Raw genomic sequence first — 19,054 nt, 5'->3', positions numbered from 1 at the left:
AGCCGCTGGTCATAGCGTGTTATTAGCATGTCACACATTCTGAATATTCTCATCTTATAATAAAAAAAACTCACTTCAAATCGCTTACTAATCACGCATGTCTTGCTGAGCAAAAAATAAAATCTGAAGCAATGAGACATTTATTGGACGGCGATTTTCAGTAAATCTCGAAAGATGGAGTTCCTTGGCCGTCGGATTTAGAATTATGAGGGTTGTCCCCCTGATAATAATTGTTTGTCAACTTACCTTGTTTGGGGGTTTACTTATTGTTATTATTTTCGTCAGTTAGGTGGTTAAAGTAAAGAGAGGGTACGACAGCTATAAGTTTAATGAAGCCCATAGGCGATACATAATGGTTACTGTACACTGGAGTGTGAATATGCAATAACAAATAACATTTACAGAGGTGTGCTGTTTAAGATATTACAAATATAACATTAATTTGGACTGCAACGTGTCACCCTTTGATGAACAAGGGAGATCTAATCTGTATCTATTGAAAGAAAGTCATGACACAGGTTTTCGTATACATTGATGATAATTCTAGGGCAAATTTCACTATTAATGGTAGTAAATATATACATCTATACATTTATAGGCAAGATAGCATATTTACAAAGTTATTGCACATTTAAATATACACGTTTGATTTAAATTGTCACTGGTAGAGTGAATATTCATTTGCATGCATCAACAGTGAGTCAAGTATAGTCGATTGTCCAAAAAGGAAGCTTTAAGTACATATTCTGCCAATAAATTTGTAATTATCAATAAAAAAATCGGACAACGAATATACTCGTGTAGTATTATAAAAATGAGCAATTGAAATATTCACATTGATAGCGTTGTCTATAACAAGTTACAAGAGATCACCTAAATCTATAAATATTTATATACAATGAGTATTCATCAAGACTGGCTGATTTAGGAAATTGAAAAAATCAAGTAAAAAAAATAAATTACAAAAGCTGGCTCTTAATAACAGAACTAATTAATCTAATAATCACATATAGAAACGAACTAAACTCTGATAAGTACGTCGTCAGTTCATCACCACCACAAAGGTACAGTCCTCAAGTCCAAAAAATTACCTAAAGGTCACGAACTCTCCGCACTCTTCCCTGACAAATTTACGTGAAGAGATTCATTCTCCGAATGTAAATTTCGTCTTGTTCTACTCATAAATACTTTACTACAGCCCATTACCGTGCATTTAAACATTTCAGATAAATGATTATTTTCGCAATGTTCTTTGAGTTGTGAAGAAGTAGGAAAAGGAATTCTGCACAGCCGACAAGGAAGATTTCCGTCTTTATCAAGAGTTGGTTGGTCCTCTTCTACACAATGCGTGTATTTTAAAGACATCGGTGACGAATTTGAGGGAGGTGGTGAACTAGAAACTGGCGAGTTGGATCGCGAGGATCTTTCTTTTTGCATCATTGCTAAAGATCCGTTGAACTGAGTAAAATGGTTGAAGTTTCCTAGTGGAAATGGTAGGCCACCAAGAGGAGGTAGCAACAGAGGTGCGTGTGGTATTCTATCACCATTGAGCATCAGTTGATCCAAATTTGGAGGAGGTAAATGGTGATTTTTTAACGCTTCCTCTGAATAAAGCCTCGTTAAGAAATCTCCATGCAAACTAAACGGAGACTTCTCCAAAAATAAACTAGCCGCCGACTTATCGGAAGAGGTAGATAATAATTTTCTATGTAAATTCAAATTTGCACTATGCCTGTCCCTGCTTCTTTTAGAAGGAAACGCGGCGTTGCACCCATCAACATTGCATTTATGCATCAACTTCAAATGCACGTTTTGATAGTGTGTCTTCACACCGAAATGATTCTGGAAGATTTTCCCGCAAGCTGTACACTTTCTTGGATTATCCTTATCGATAGGAACATCCATTCCACTAATAAACTGGCCATTATCAAAATGTCCCAAAAATTGATTTTGACTGTTTTCATCCGGAGATTCGCCTCCATTACTGCTACCAGCGGACGACGCTTGAGACCTCGCTGGACTTGGTGGCCCACCCCCCATCATAAAAGCAAGAGGAGGAAACTGAGGCCCTTGCCCTCCCAAACCCAAGTGTAGCCCTTTCGCCATAAGGTCACCAAAATGTCCATGAGAGAGACTCTCCAAATGTCGCAAAGCGTTGGACGAGTCGAATGATTCATCGCTTTTGTTACTTTCAACGGAACTTGCGGGTCGTTCATCGGTTTCTTCGACAGGTTCCGATTCTTGAAGAGGTTTTTCGCGTTTTAACTTATCGATCATGAACAGTGGAGCTAAACTTTTCTTAATTTCTGGACTCGCAACTTTTTCAGGCTCGTTGGCGTTGACGTCGGAGCAACGTTTTTCTAAATTTAAGGGTGATTCGCAATGATCGTCCTTGTCTTCATCTTTTTTAAAATCTAATCTGCTGTGTGGTCGTTTATCTTCGTTTGTACTTTGGACTGCGTCGGAGAAAACGTCGTTGGAAGAATCGCCGTCGCTAACTGTGTCTTCCATGACGGTAGGTACCGCACATCTTGTGGGGTTTTGACTTTTGCGTTTTCGTTTGTTAATTTGTACGTTTACTTCATCTTTAAGACTATGGGTGTCAACGATGCTTAAAGAGTCTTCGTTGCTATCTAAATTGCTAGTGATGTCTTCTTCGACGTCGGACACTGACATTTTCGGCCTTTTCGAGGGCATACTGAAATCTTCCGGTTGATCGGAAGAAACTCCGTTGGTGACTTCGGTTTTTTCCGGTTCTTCTTCTTCGTCTCCACCGACAACAACAATACCGTCGTCGTCATCCTCTTCTTCTTCTTCTGATTGTTGATGGGTACTGCCGGCAAGACTGAGAACACTGTAGTCTTTCGCTGAGGCAGCTTTCTTTTCTTCTAACCGTTGCACACTCAAATCGAGAGTTTGTTTGAAGTCCATAGAGGATAAAGCGGTATGATGCCGGATATCAGGAGGAGGTGTAAGTAATGGGAAGGGTCCGAACGGATTAAGAGGATTGAGGGCCGCTGCGGCTGCTGGTAAAGACAAACCGCTCTGTGGTGGCATAAGAAGAGGATGGGCTTGAGCACTTCTGCCATCGTGCGGTGAAATTTTCCGACGAAGATGAGGCGAGTGGAGTTTGGGATTCGGATTAGCACTGTGGCGATTCCTCGACCTTCTTGAACTGAACATCATGTTACAACCTTCGACTGTGCATTTGTGCATTTCACGTAAATGCACCGCTGAGAAATGGATTTTAAGAGCACCTTTATCGCAAAAAGTCTTTAAACAAACGTTACATTGCACCCTTTTCTTCCCCGTCGCGGGGTTAATAAATTGAGTTCCTAGATTCAGAGGCAAACCCGGCGAACCCCACTGTCTTTTGGTAGGTGTGGTCGGTTTTCTCCCTGGGATTGCTCGAGGTTGTCGTGGGGCTTTAAGGATATCTCTATCACGACTTAGGTTAAGTGCACTATGAGAGTTTTCGTCAACGTCATCGTCATCTTCACTATTATTATTGCCACTTAAAACTTCTGCACTAGACGGTGACTTACTTCGCGACGATATTCTCGTGGACATGAGCCCGGGAAAAGACGATGCTACCAAACTCGCAGCTGCTAAAGAATTAACCGAAACAGCAGCCGCCATCGCCGCAGCCGAATGATTCAACGAAGGTGGTCGTGGAGGCGGCGGCGGCAAACACGAAGACAACGAAGTCGCCATTGTCAAATTTAACCCCACTGTTTCGTTATCTAACGTTCTTCTTCTGTTAAGATCCGGACTGACTCGATTTGGAAAGTTGCTCAGACCGCTGCCCAATTTGCGGAAATCAAAAGGTTGCATGTTTTGGAGACGGTTCAGAGGCGACGTGTTCAATGGACTAGTACTGACACTTCGTGGAGGAGAGCTAGTGGAAAGAGGTCCGTTTGAGGTAGGCATCTTCAAGAAATTTAAGGGATGTTTTTGATGAGGAGACATTGTCGGTAGACGAGATGGGTGAAAAGCAGAGTGTGGAACAGTTTGTGATGACGGGCGATGGTTAGGTGACATCGCCCGACGAAGGCTTGGCGAGTGGTGGCGTTCGAGGCGCTCCAGTGTGGGATTCTGAAGTGCCTGCTGCGCCAGAAGCAATTGCTGCGTTATGGCTCGCGTCTCTCCAAACCTAAGAAATTGTTGGAGGACCAGAGGCTCCTCCTCAGGACTGCAGATGCTCCATCGGTCCAGAGTGCCGCCGTGTGACTCCTGCAACAACCAACAACGTTACCAACACGACACCTACAAAAATTACTTTAAATCAACACTTTTCCACCCAAAATTATCCATCCACTCCTAGAACAATATTTAAAAAAAGTTCAATAAAACCTTTCAATTAATTGAAATTTCCACTTTTTTTGCATAAGAATAAAAGGCGTGGCACGTTTGACAAAAAAGTATCAAAAATGCGTTAGGCATTTTCGGCGAGCTTGGAACAATTTCCGCCAAAAACTGCGGTGCAAATTCGAAAAAAAACTCCCGTTTAACAAGGCAGAACTGTGATCTTAAACCGTGTCAGCGGTTTAAAAATAGTGTTCGTTGTGTTAAGTTTGGTGCAGTAAATTGTTCTTCAACAGCCGCAAGTGGAAAATGGTTGAAAGCAAATAAAAAAACCCCCCAAAAGCGCAAATCGCTTGGATTTGTTTTGACTCGTGCGAATGCAGTCGTTGCAAGCGGAACAGGCACGAACTGTATATTTTGTGAAGGCGATGTATAAAAATATCGAGCTTCGATAGCATTCTTGTTTAGAAAGGAAGCCTGCAGAATGTCTCCCGCACGTTTATAAATAAACGGGGTGATAGTCACCTGCCCCTCTCAAGTTCAATCTACTGCAAACAAACACGCATTTCGAACGGTAGAGGCCGCTACATTTCGGTTTTAATTAAAATGTTTGCAAATGGACTGTAATGACATTTAATACCTTCCAAGCACCGTTAAAGAAAAGTAGAGATATGAAGATTTGTAGGACAATGACTCGATAAAATAGTTATTACCTAAATTATAACAGATGTTGTTATAAGCGTTAAAAATGCTAAATTCGCCGTTCGTGTCGTTAATTAAGCAAAATAAAATCTCGTTACGTATTTAAAAAGTCCAATTAAATTTCGAGAAGAAATTTGGTCCCAGTTGGTTAATTGAGCAAAATTTGGCTAACATTCTCCGCAATCAAGTAATTGACAATCGTGTCAAAAAATTAATCAAACACTTAATTATTCAGTGGTTAAAACCAGAACTATTGTTTAAATTTAATTAATTATCAAGTTGGCGGTTGTTGTCTAGTTATGAATTGAAACAAACCTCGAATGCAAACGGGTGTTTGTGTTTTGAACTTGACACTAAATTTAACATTAATAGTTAATTTAAAACAAACATGACTAGACATGGAGGCGATTGTATCTTGACAGTCACATTTCTCAATATTATTGTACAAACACACACGATTTCTCCAAGAATATCTAACGCAAACTTCCCTAATACGCGAATTATTCTGTTATAGACAAACAGAAGAAAATACACTGAAATATAATAATAATAATATCATTTATACTCAGGAATTTGTATACCACAATAAAAACAGTTTTCTGTCTTATTCTATAATTATACCCACAATTAACAAGATCACAATAAATGTGTAAACAGGAATTTATTAATAACTATAATTCCCAGTAAAATTACAGTCGAACCTCTGCGGAGCGCTTTTAATTTTCGATAAAGCGCCGATTATTGATAAATGTTTGTTTTAAATTAGCTGGTTTAGCTTGTTTGTATTGATTGATTGATTAATTATGCAAGTTGCACTTCTTTGTTTGTTTAAAATAATGTGAATTGTAGATAATGTTGTGTTTGAAAAACAGTATTTTGTGGATCGAGTGAGGTGCTAATGCATTGTCCGCAGTAGTTATTACACACACCCTGTTTCCAAGTGTAAGAAGAGTGAGATGTAATTGGAAGTGGGAATTAAATTTGTGAGTTGTCGCTAATTTTTCAAATTGTAAGTAGTCGGGTCATAATTAGAGAGTATTGTGTCAAATTGGGACAAATCGTGGATGTGCGGTAGTAGAGGTGAAGGCAAGGAGGCGTAAAAATCTAAATATTATGTTTAATTAGAGTGATTTAGATAAAAAGAAAAGTGAATTAAAAATAGAAAAGTACAGATTGATTATAGAGATCCAAATGGGCATTTAATCATAACCTAGTTATTATTTAAGAAAGTGTATTATTAAATATGGTGTGTGGAGGTAAAAGACAACTGAAAGAGGCCATTTTCAAAATTATAGCTAGTAAAAATGATTGCGTCTCGCAAAAATGATATGCAAAATAGTATATAATTTGAGTGTCTGCGTTTTAGAACGAATGCACGAATGTCGGTAAAATTTGAAATTTGAATGACCTGAACACATTTGTGCCAAGAAATTGCTTTACTATGCGTCTCAGGTCGAGTTTTAATCATCGGTCGATTGATAAAAAAGGTTTCAGAGTCTGAAATCGAATCGGTAAGTGGCAATTAAAAGACAAGACCGTCAAGTGAGCGTCGGCAGAAGCAAAGGTGTGCAGTAAAGACAGTCGGGAAACAAGCGAACGTCGGCAGAACGCAGAACCCAATTTGGTGTCATGATAAGCAAAAAAATCCAATTTTCGACGGCAACTTTTTTTGTTAGAATATGACATTGGGTTCTACAAGGGGCGCTAATAAGCATTTGAGAACGTGTGTCAATCATCGTTTTTGTATCGATTTTGATCGTCAACTCGTTTTCAATACTGATGACTACAATTGGTTTTACGAAGCACATACCGAAAAACTCACTATTATATCCCATTTCACACTGTCAGTGAACTTAATTGAGTCTAGACCGATTGATAATCATACGCCTTTATCGACACTAGAAATTTACCACATTGACTGACCATCGTTGCCCAAATTTCACGTTCCATTTTGGTCCTTTGTCAAAATTCACTCGGTGACACTGTGCACTCACTGTCATCATCTCTTTGCATTGTCACTACCACATCACTAGGGGTGTCATACGCAAATCGCCAGACTTGGGACCGATCGAAAAGTGTGAAATGCCAAGCTTAGGTGATAATTAAAGTAATTAACGAACATGAAATACCTGCAGTATATATCCTCTAGTATAATCTTCGACGGTCCATCCAAATCCATGCAACAGTTGAAGCACTTGATCTTTGCGCAGCACAGAAAACAGTCTATCCAGGAGTATTTTATGACGAATAGGAAGAGCTTGACATCCGTAAAGGACTAAACTAGCGATGTCAAACGCGCTATAAACTTGCACTGGTTCAGGAGCACTGTTACTGAAGAGATGTCGCGTTCCCAACTTGTCCAGTGCTGTAACAAAAGTGGGGATAAGTTTGCGTGCGCAAATGGGGAGGAGTCTAATCCTTTGAGGGGGGTGTCAAGGTGGACGCACGGTGTGGTGTAGGTGACGATACCCCTTGAACGGGCATACACTCGCAATAGTAGGCACTATAACCATATACTCTAACTATTGCATCCCTCGGCATGTGTTTGTTGTCCTATCGGTTCATACTATGCTTTCGAATACTATCTTACTTTACTCGTACCGCGGCTTCTCCTTCTTACACTTACACTATCTATCTACTATACAACATACATCAGAAACTGGTTAGACGCTTTATTATGTGCTCCATCTTACTGTGGATATAATTATCCGAGACCAATTCGCCCAATTTATACCGACTTGACACTACGCTACCACCATTATCATTTCATAATCTTCAACAGAACACATCTACTTTTATCAAAATCATGACCCCTAGCTATTTTAAAACTGTACAGACACACAATATTTATAAATCCGTTTCCAATTGAACAGGATTTTTACTAATTGTCACCTTCTTATCAATATTTTCATTACCGACCATAACATATCAAATTTTCAACTTGACTTGACTTTATAAAAAGAACAAAAACTCTTAAATTTATTCAACATTTAAATTATTTTAATAAACCACTAATTGACACATCCTTATTTATTTTTTCATTATCGTCCTTAGTCAATAACGAATCCTTTTTGAGCACATTTTGTAAAAACAACCAAAACTTTTAAACCAACTCTCAAGTTTTAAAGAAAATAGAAAACTAAACTTCTATCAAAAAAACACACAAAAGTTCTTAAATTTTTAATATGTTAACCAAGAATTTCGAAAAAACTTTCTCAAACACTCAATGAATGAACCTAAAACTTAAGATTTGTTGATTAAAAGTTATAGATTTTTGAGGGTACCACAACTAAAAAATTTTGAATTTAAATAAAATGTACAATTTGTAATATTGTTGACCAACTTCCTTGGAATGTTCTGTACTGCGATCAAAATAAACACAACAAATAACAGAAACACGTACCTTAAGAAAAATGTTATCAAGAGCAAAAAAAAAACGCTATAAGAAAACAGTTTAATCATACATAGTCCTTTAGTCATGGCACTTTCCTGATACAACAAATTAGAAATTAATCACTCTTGGTTGATTTGTTAAATTTGTACCAATTTAAATAATAATAAGTGTTAGTAATTAGTTATTAGTAATTAGACAAAGATTTTTTGTGTGGCAATTTTGACCGGTAGGATGCAGAGGTAGTAATTAAATTTAAAATTTCTAATAATTTATTTACCAGAGAAACAATTACAAATTGTATCTAAGAGTACAATTAATCACTTTTGAAAAGTAATCAATTACAGGTAATCGATAAGCTAACAATACTTGTTGGATAATTATTTTCCTATTTTAATTAACATTGTTAAATACCACGTTAGAGTTCAGTGCGAAAGGTAGAAATTAGTGATAGCATAACGGCGCTGGGACACAAATGAATTATTTATGTAAGGGACGCTCTTAACAATGCTAACGTCTAATTATTCACGTCCCTGATTTTCATAGAATTTTCACTCTGTCATATTTTAAAAATGAAATGGGAAGATAATTGGTCATTACGCATTGTACTTTTAATTGAGGATATAAAAACTGAGACAATTTTAGCGGTATTTTAAAGAATAATACATTTCATTATATGCTCGAGTTCACGCTTCAAGTGAACCTTGTTAATAAGTTTCACAGACGGCAGATGGCAGCACGAGCACAAAACGGCTTCGGCTTACATTTTTTTTTTTTAATTAATCAGGATCAATCTCAAAAAATCCATTGCATTGAGCTACTTCAAATGGTTTAACCAGACACAAACACTGGCTTTTTACGAGAAGGCAACCACCACAACAACATTGTCTTGGAGTTCTAACCACAGGTTCGAATCAAAAATCTAAAAAATAACAATACCCATCATTTTTAACTTTAACGATAGTTTACCTATCTTATTATTCTGTGGTTACATTAATTTTAAAATATTGAAAATAGTTTTTGGAAACTGCAATTATTTCGCTAATTCAACTGCAAATATATCACAGATGATTTCACGTTTGACGCCTCGAAATATGTTGTTCCATTTTTAATCAAAGCTTAATGTATTTAAAACGTTGATGTGAGTGGCTATTAGTATTCGAATCTGGCGGTTACAACTAAATTAACAGCAAATATTTGTTGTTTGGGTATATTTTCCGGTTTTATTATAATTTAAACAGCTTTATTTAATTTGAAATCGCTTCTTTCATGCCAAAGTGGCCAATAAATTTACAGTTTTTAGATCTTCAGCGGCACGACTTTTAAATCGTGTCTATGTATTAGCATATTAATATTATAACAACCTGTCGACTGCGCCACGGGTGTTTGTTTAGTTAATAAATATTTCTAATTTGTATTCTTATTAATTATTAATAAACCGAGAAATTAGCGATCGAGTTTTCGATTGGAAATTGCAATTTTGGTGGAAATGTGTCTTCTTGGAAAAAACAATCACATAAGCATGGGTCGTATTTTATTTAGAATATAACTAAGCGTCATGGGTGGGCCAACCGACAAAGCAACTTAAATGCATTAGGATACAATTGCTTAGCAGGATACAAGCAAAGCAATAGTATTCTTATTCCAATTTCACATTATTGTCAAATAATAGGGTTGTTACACTTGTTTTAAATAATAACCGGCTGTTTAATCAGTCGTGTAATTGTAATCCTTTTTTCTAAAGAACTTACCCAAAGTTAATTCTATACAGGTAGCCCGAAAACAAACGCGAGTTGACAGTTGCCCAAACTGATTTTCTACCGACAACAAACATCACCCCATACAATGCTGACAAATTAACAAATTGCCTTTCAATATTATCAAAATTCTTTTCATTAAAGCTTCATCCGGGCTATACCATCATTGAGATAAGGAAAGCAATTAATTTAATCACACTGACAAATACGTCAATTTAAACGATAATTGAAATTAAATGACTCATATCATCTAACAATTGAATTTATATCTATACACCTTGACTTCATGTAAATTCTAGTTTCATCATCCAATGAAATATTTAATTTGATCAAAAAAATTCTGAATAAAGGATACAGGGGTCAAGTCATAAAACTGTTTATTAGATCGCTGTGCATATACAACTTTCATTACTTTCAAGGAGCCTGCCATAAACCGGCAAAAATCATCTTTGTCTTTTGTAGTTATTGCTTTATTTTTTATGTGTCTCTTATAAATAAATGACTCTGAAGCGAAACGCAAAATTACGATCACAAATGGGAAGACGCCAATTTAATATGCATCAAAATACAACAGCTAAATAAAATAATTTACCGGAAAAAGGGGTAAAATTTCGTTAATAAAAACAGATAAGGTACGTACCCCAATTTTGTACAATTTTCTTCAACTTTATAAGGTTCGCAAACAAATAAAACTGTCTTTTAAATATAGGTACAAAAGAGCGGGATTTTATGAATGGGAACAAACATAAAATCACTGGCATAAGTGAATTTTCGCAACACCTTTGATAAACAAAATCTTTCAACTCTGCAATTTCTTCGTTCTGAGTTAGTCTTCAATTGCAGCAAATTCCAAGAAAAAACTTATCGTAAGAGGAATCTTTTTCAATAAGTTTTAGCAGTTCTATGATTCAAACTTCCACAAAAGCATCAGTTTACACAATTTCATTTTGCTTGACATAAACAAAAGACAGCTTCTTCTCAAAATAACACATTTATCTACGACTATCTAATAATTTGCTTTTAGATAAATTTGGATTGGATAAAATCCATTTAATAATGACCATAGCACAACTGTTTTTTAAAAAAGACGAAGTGAGCTATGAAAAGGCATGTCAATTTATATGGAATGATGGAAATTTCATAAGTAAATAAGTTGAAAATGTTTGCACGGGTTTCGCGCTCTAAAAATTAAATTCGCCGTCAAAGAATTTCGTGATTTTTATTTATGACTAGTTCATTTTGTAGGTTCTACACCATGTGTTTTTATTTTTCATAAAAAATCGTCATGTTTATTTCAGTTAAATGGTTGTAGATAAAGCATAATATTACACTCGAAAATTTTGACCCTTATTTATTCGCTCGCAAGCTCGCTCGTGTCGCAACTATAACGGGCCTCATAACATGCTCGTATAATAATATACTATTAATGGCTGGTCAGATAATATTTCTGGGAATAGAGCTAAAGCGCAGAAATAATTGACGAAGCTAATTAAGAGTGAAAAAGTCAGCTTCCAATTTAGAGAATTTACTACAATACTGACAAGTCAAAGAATTTTTCTTTGATGAGTTAAAAATCAGCTAATGCGATTAAGCGTAGAATTTGTGACATTAAAAGTAGGTTTTTAGTTCTGGTCCAATGACGTCGAGTGCTATATAATAACGTTCTTCAAAGATGTCATGTTTAAGATTGCTCTAATTACACAATGAAAAATGTCAGTTGTTTGAGTAATGACAGGTAATGACATCGCAGTTTTATTGTCGAATGTAAAAAGGTTGCAAACTGTCTTTGGATAGACCGTAATAAACCCGAAGGGCTCAGTGTGGTGATTACGTGATAAAAAATGAGTTTTGGTAGAATCGATTTTTTGTGAGTTATGAATGTCCGAATTTAGGGCTTGGTCACCATCATGGTATTGTCATTAGTGCTAAAATGAGTTTGGGCGTGATTACTTTGTTTTCAGTAGATCGGAAGTTCATGGTTTAAGTGGTGCGTCAGATTTCCAGCGATATTGCGTTCTTAATGACGTCCATTGAGAGTCTCCCTTATGGTAATCGTGGCGGCACTAAAAGCTGCAGTGTAAATATATCTGGGACAAACACATGGTGTGCCCACTTAAGGAGCGATCAAGATAGTTGAGTCCGTACTCATCAGCTTTAGCGATTGTATAATAGTGCAATGTCATTCTTCATTGTGTTTCTTATATAAAACTACGGCGCCTGGCTAGCACTCTTTCAATTACGAACCAATGTTGGTCTCTGTCAGTAAATATTTTACGTCGGTAGAATGTCATTGGAACATTATTGAATCGGGATTTTTATTTTTATTGTGTCACCGGTATTTCAAAAGATTCAAGATTAATGTGTGACGTTCCAAGGATTCTGTGTCAATTAATGATCTATTCGGTAGCAGGCTCACTTCCATAACACTGTCCACACTAAATCATTTTAATGACAGTAGCTCACTATAAAGTCTCAAATTCCTACACAACTAATGATATTTGAAGAGAAATATTTATAGCTTCCATAAAAGCACCTCTTCACCAGCCGCGATATCATTCCAACTTTAGCATTAATTCATAATTTTGACCCACTTCATTTAGTGACTCATTGAAAATAATAAGGACATCAATCCTCACAATCATTTCAAAAATCCATAAATAAGAAAGTTAAAAGCTTCCAGATTAGTGAGTTGCAGAAAATGTTTTAATGGATACAGTACGAACTCGGACCGGATCGATTTTCACCCCTTCTGCGCCAGTAAGTAAGGGCGTCTCCGGCGCGACGACATCCCATTGACCCTTTGATAAATTGACAAATAAATATGCAACGAGTCACTCTTTAAATTCCACCGCGACAACGAAAAATCTTGACAGCCTAATCAAAGAAGAGTTGCACAAGGGATTTGCATTTTTGGGCGTGCGTGCTCTGGTCCTCATCGTTGATTCATTTACAACTATGTATATATAATAATGCTAAGTAATATTTAAAATTTTCCCATCCACAGTACGCCCCCCAGCTATTGAAAAATTAAAACATTGTTCGAAATCTGAGCTTAAGCATCATCCAGGACAAGAGGGTGGATGCGGCCTTTACCCCATTTCAATACGCCGGCGGCGATCGAGGTTCACATGCGAATTTTTAGCGAGTTATTATTAAGTTGGGGTCCGCCTGTTGTCAAATATAAATCCCATGTCCACATATGTGAACAAGTTACAAGACACCGAACAAATCGGTTCCAAGAAAGTGCGGAGAAAACAAAGGTGCGATTAAAATTGCTAACGAATTTTTGACACAAGCAATTAATCTGCTTAAATGGGACGGGTACAAATGGCATTTTATTTATATGGAGATAATTTAATAATATATCTACATTATTTAGGGATCTATTTGGAGAAAGCAGGTAAAGATTCGGCCAATATAAAGCTTGTATAGTTAGTTATACTGTTTCTCTTTTAGATACGGTATTCAACTGGAATATAACTACCCAAACTAATCATGCTGAGGGTTTCTCAAAAGATTGATACTTATTGATGCGTCACTTAAAATCTTGTCAAGGGGATGAAAAATGTAGAAATCTTAAAATGCATGACGATGATTATTAAAAATAATAATGACGCTGGCAAGGACAAGTTGATTCGTTACGCGAAATCGCAAAGTGCGAAAAAGAGTTTGAATTAGTGATGATGGCGAGGGAAACATCGAAACACTGAGGGAAACGCGTTAGTGGGGCAGTAGTGCAGTCGTGCTAGAAACAGGGGAGAGAAACAAAGTAACATGGGTTCGACAGGAATATAAGGTTTTTTTCCCGATACCATCATCAGTGGTACGAATATGGCGACTTATTGATACAATTAGTCGCTTTGAATAATGTTATTGTCGTATATCGTGAAACCTGCGCGGTTGTAAGATAGGGAGAAATGATATATATCATAATTAAGGTTCAATCTCCTCGTAAGAAGTTATGAACTTGGTCTTGGTTTATATTTCATGAGAGCGGCAAGCAATAATGGCCAAAGCGGTTTTGTTCTGTTTGGTTGGCGAACGTGCGTCATAATAGTTGTTATGTCAGTGTGTACGTATTCTGTGGCCCATCGCTGTACTAGCTGGAAGATGACCAGGTCTCGTTATATTAGTTATAAAATATCCAATCGCCAGATCTCAGCTGAGACTTAATGATGCCGGTCGAGACAATGAGTTCCAAGACACATATATTATACGACCAACTCATCGTCCCAGGTAAGGCTTTACCGTTGCCGCAAACTAATTCCCTGCCGTCAGGGAGGCGGATCGTGGACCTGCGTGCCTGTCACTTGCCACTGCCCGGCCTCGACCTCGGGACCTACACCGCCCCCGATGTGCCGTGTAAGTCCTCCGAGGATGCATCAGCTTTTACTTAGATCCCATCTCTAAATTCTAATTGAGATTCCTTCTCGCCGAAGCGTAAGCCATCGGTACGCTATACACCTATACTTTCATTCCAAACGCCCCAAAACATGCCGTTTATGCCACTTTGCATTTGTACATCAAACTTCTAATTGTTATAAAACAATTTTCATTTAACATACTAGCTTAATCAGAGATATGCCTCTAGACCTACAGTAAATAATTTCTAATTGAACTTGCTTTCAGAATTCAGACGAACATCATTTTGATTCTCCAAATTCAACAGTTAATTAAAAAAAAACGACCAGATCTGTCTATTTATTTATTTATTATGACTTTTTGCTAATGAATTACAAACTCTTCTTCCACTCTTTATAAACGAAGCTTTATTTTTGTCGACAAAGCGAACTTTATATCTAAGTTTCGTACTAAAGCGTAAACACATTAAAGAGTGTTTACATTAAAAGTGTCGCATCAATAATCAACGATACTTTGTAAATTAATTACAAAGTTGTGTCAATTAGTCTTTCATAAGCGCAGTGGTGACAGAAAAGCGTGGGTAATGTTTCGGAACGCGTTCTTTGTTAAATGGTTATATCGTGGTAGTTTACCTAAAGTGAAACTAATTTTGAAAGGTGGACATCAACACAACCCATAATTATAGGCAATCTGTAGTATTCCTTTCGGAGGTAGACCGCTCGTCTTATAACATTCTTTTTAAATTTATAGAACCGTCATTTTTTGTCTTTTCTCACGACAGTTGACAATCTGCATTTCAGGCGACAGCGGTATATAATTTGTTATTATTTAAAATGGAAATTACTGGGCGTCACATCCTCCGCATTTTTTCCACATAATTAACTATCTTAGAATCAAGATTTCAAAGCTTATGGCCAAAACCAATTTCGTCACAATTTAATAACTATTATAACCAATACTGCACAGATTGACCTGATATAACTTTATTTTCGAATCAAAAATGACACTCAATTAATGAAAACACGAACTAAAATACTTAAGCCGTGTTGATACATCGATGTTATTTTTTCTCAGATCATTCTTTATGTAATTTCGTCGACTTGCACGAAAAATCGTGTTATAATTACGCAAGTTATTTGTGATTTTTAAAGGCGATGCACATTCTTAGATAACATTTTACAGTGGAAATTGCGAAATGTTAAAATTACAGGTGCGTTTAATGGACAAACTATAAAAGAATAAAGTTTTGATGGATTTATTTAACCGATGTGGCCCTTCTATGGGTTTCTGGGTCGGTTTAATGTGATGCGCGGGACGACAGATTGCGAACCAACGTAAATAATTCGTTCGCTATGAATTGTGGATGAGGATCGAGTTCTACGGTCCTTCGGGCTCACGGGGAGGAAAGTACTCATATCCGAAATTTGAGCGGAAGGAGATTTGTAGACGGCGAAAATGAACTAAGTTTGATTAAAAATATCACAGAATAAGATGTTTTTTGGTTTAAAGGATTACTAGGCAGTATGAAAGGTGGTGTGGACAAAATGGCGTCTCCAGGTGGTGCGATATGCACATTTGGGGGACGTCCATTAGTCGTGATCGATGCAGAATCAAGAACAAAATCCCGGAAGAGCGAAGAGCTTGGCTGTCAGCAAATATGAAGTTAGATTTTAGTTTAAAAAGAAGGGGCACCCTAATCATTTTTACCCTCTGTTAGCTATTAATGGGCAACCCTTTATAAGTTCATACAATGCAAGTTTTTCATCATGCCTGTATTATTTATAACTGGATGACCGCTTTATCTTCGGATGCTGTACTACTGCGTTTACATTGCATGAGTCACGCAATTTATATACAGCCATAGCAACATATCATCTTAACTCAACAATGGCGTTTACTAATTCATCTTTAAAAAGAATCTAAAAATGTATATTATTGTTTGGGCTACCTGACATTAATTATTCAACCCTCGAAAAAAATCGAAACTGCTGGACATAATGGGTAAAACATCGTGAAAGCTAATTAAGTTGAAAATTGCCCAACAACCTTAACCGCACACAAAAAAATACACAGAAGACCCCCTCAACAGCATCGCTTAAAATTGCTATTTAATTCATGAGAACTTTTTTACGTGAAAACAGCGCCGGTAATCAGCTTAATCGGAACCCTAACTAGATAAAAAAAAGAAATAATGAAATTGTCACATAGTTAATGGAGCGATTTTGAAGTAGGTAAGAAAGGTTTGTTAAATTTATTTGCAGTTAACCTTCCCGCAAACGACCCACCCTGCTGCGAAAAAGCTCGTAAAAATACTAACATGCTTGTCAGAATAATAAAACATTAATGTGTAAGGAACCCTGAAAATATAAATTAATATGTTGTTTGGGCGACGATTGTTATGTGATACTACCGCCATTTTAAAACAAAAACTTAGTTATATAGTTGCCGTGTGCGAATCTAGTCGTCTGCGAATCGCAGTAGCCATGTTGGATAACAATTACCACAGAGTACATGAACAATTGAATGTACTCAGAATGCCATTGGTTGTGACAGCATGTGACAAAACCCACCAATGAGAGGACTTTGTACACACAATGACATAAAGGAAGTATGTCCGGGATAGAAAATCGTCGGCCCTATTGAAGCATCGTTGTCACTACACAAATAAAAAATGATTGACAGTATAATGACCGCATATAATAAAATTTCAAAGAAAAATGCCATTTGTGTATTAGTTCTCATAAACTTTTTGTGTGTATAGTGAACGCATCCCTGTTTTCATACAAGGACCTAAATCTGTATCAATGGCCCTTGTACATATTATATTTAATCCAGGCTTTGTAAGGACAAAGAATTATGAGTGTTGTGCAGTCAACCATATGACATTAGGAAATTTTGTATCGAATTACTGAACAAATAAAAAATATTTTTCATATACTCATGACGAGGTTCTAACGCTCGAATAATTTCGAAACTTTCTCGCATCGCAAATGTGACAGCATAATTGTGCACCTCTAGATGCTCTTACCTTCATTGCAAATACTGACGGGAAATGAACGCAAGCTAAAAATTGCACCAGTCTCTCATAAAACCACAATTTCAACGATTAATTTATAAATATAGTTTAATTGTTTTATTTTTCTTCTCACATTCTAAAAAAAAATTCCATTTTTTCAAATAAGTACTTCTTCTCTTTCTGTTATTTCTAATACTATTTATTTCAGTAAATTTCCTTATTATTATAGAAAACAGAAGAAAATGAAGACTGTTCGCTTTCTAAAAATCCAAGCATGTTTCGGGTGGCTTGTAAGAAATGTTCAGTCTCCGATCAATTTAATGAAATTTTCTCATTGTTGGTCTTAATGAAACCGAGGAACAGTGCGAGAAGCGACTTTGTGAGAAATATATTCCAAGATGAAGATTGTCACAGTTAGTGCCCAAATCTACATACAATGCAATGACATGTCGTAATGGGAAAAGTTGTTCCGGCGAACGAACTGCGGACGGTATGCTCTTTGAACACAATTTTCTATTAATCACGGTTACGTTCCGTTAATTAAAAAGTTCAGCCGTATATCTACCTGTAATATCTAGTCAAGGTGCACTTTTTCTTTTTTTCCTTAATTGACACTCTACCAGGATACATCCTTATATAACGTAGCTCTGGCGCTCTTTAACCATCACCGCTCTCAAATTCGCCAATCGCAGTACAAAATCGAAACAATTCGGACATGGAGAGCGTGTAATTATTATTATTACAAAGCAATTCGACGCCATATTGGTCGGATTACTGATTTTAACGTGGATGGTTATTAAACAAGACTATTGATTTTATCGTGTAATTAGTGCCATCGTTCCCCCAGCAGTATTGTTGGAAATTTCAAACAAATATTCCTAAATAATAAACATAGTGCCCGATGAAAAGGCACTCTGATCATGATACACATTTATCTTTTATTTACCTTGCGTTTAATGTTCTGGAAATATAAAATATTTAGCTGACAAAAGCGACCATTTACTAAACACCTAATGAGGGGTATAGAAATGAATCTGACGTTCACCTTAGGACAATTCTGGAGTTAGAACTTGTTCTTAGGCGTTAACGGCCGTTCGTTAATCCAAACAGGTTAATAATGTGACAAGATGGCGACTGAAAAAAGATGGAGTTGTTAAGCTGGCATATATGTCAAGTGGGGTAGAACATCTGTCATGTGACTATTTTCTATGCAATGGGGTCGCACATAATGCATCATACCCTTTATTTGAGATGTTGAGTGCCCAAGTGTACCATACAGGGGCGATCCTCTTACCAATCAAAAGGGTATATTTAGTGGGTGGAGTTCTTTTAATGTTGACAATTGTACAAGTCTACTGAAATGAACTCATTTTTCCTCATGTGCGCAATAAAATTACTGTCATCTTTACATGCAAATTATCTTCTCTAATACTGCCAGACGTACATTCACTCCAACATATGTTATTTGCTATAAAACTTCTCATTATTGCAATATTATCGGATCGACTCAATTGCGTTTTA

General features: G+C 36.6%; 1 protein-coding gene across 1 annotated transcript in view; it reads right to left on the bottom strand.

Moving 5' to 3' along the window:
• Positions 1-310: 310 nt before the first annotated feature.
• Positions 311-19,054, bottom strand: part of LOC148167200 (zinc finger protein basonuclin-2-like) — a 67,864-nt gene continuing 49,120 nt past the window's right edge. The window contains exons 6-7 of the mRNA XM_088046893.1: positions 7,137-7,372; positions 311-4,233 (exon numbers count right to left, since the gene is read on the bottom strand). Of these exons, the coding sequence (XP_087903019.1) occupies positions 1,099-4,233; positions 7,137-7,372 (3,371 nt within the window). The 3' untranslated portion in view covers positions 311-1,098. The remainder of the gene's footprint in view (positions 4,234-7,136; positions 7,373-19,054) is intronic.

The sequence above is a fragment of the Gnatocerus cornutus genome, chromosome 10 (genome assembly GCF_029298725.1).
Source record: "Gnatocerus cornutus isolate USDA-ARS CGAHR chromosome 10, icGnaCorn1.1, whole genome shotgun sequence".
NCBI classification, from domain to species: Eukaryota; Metazoa; Arthropoda; class Insecta; order Coleoptera; family Tenebrionidae; genus Gnatocerus; species Gnatocerus cornutus.
The sequence above is the reverse complement of the archived record's forward strand: the minus strand, read 5'-3'. Positions and strand labels throughout refer to the sequence as shown.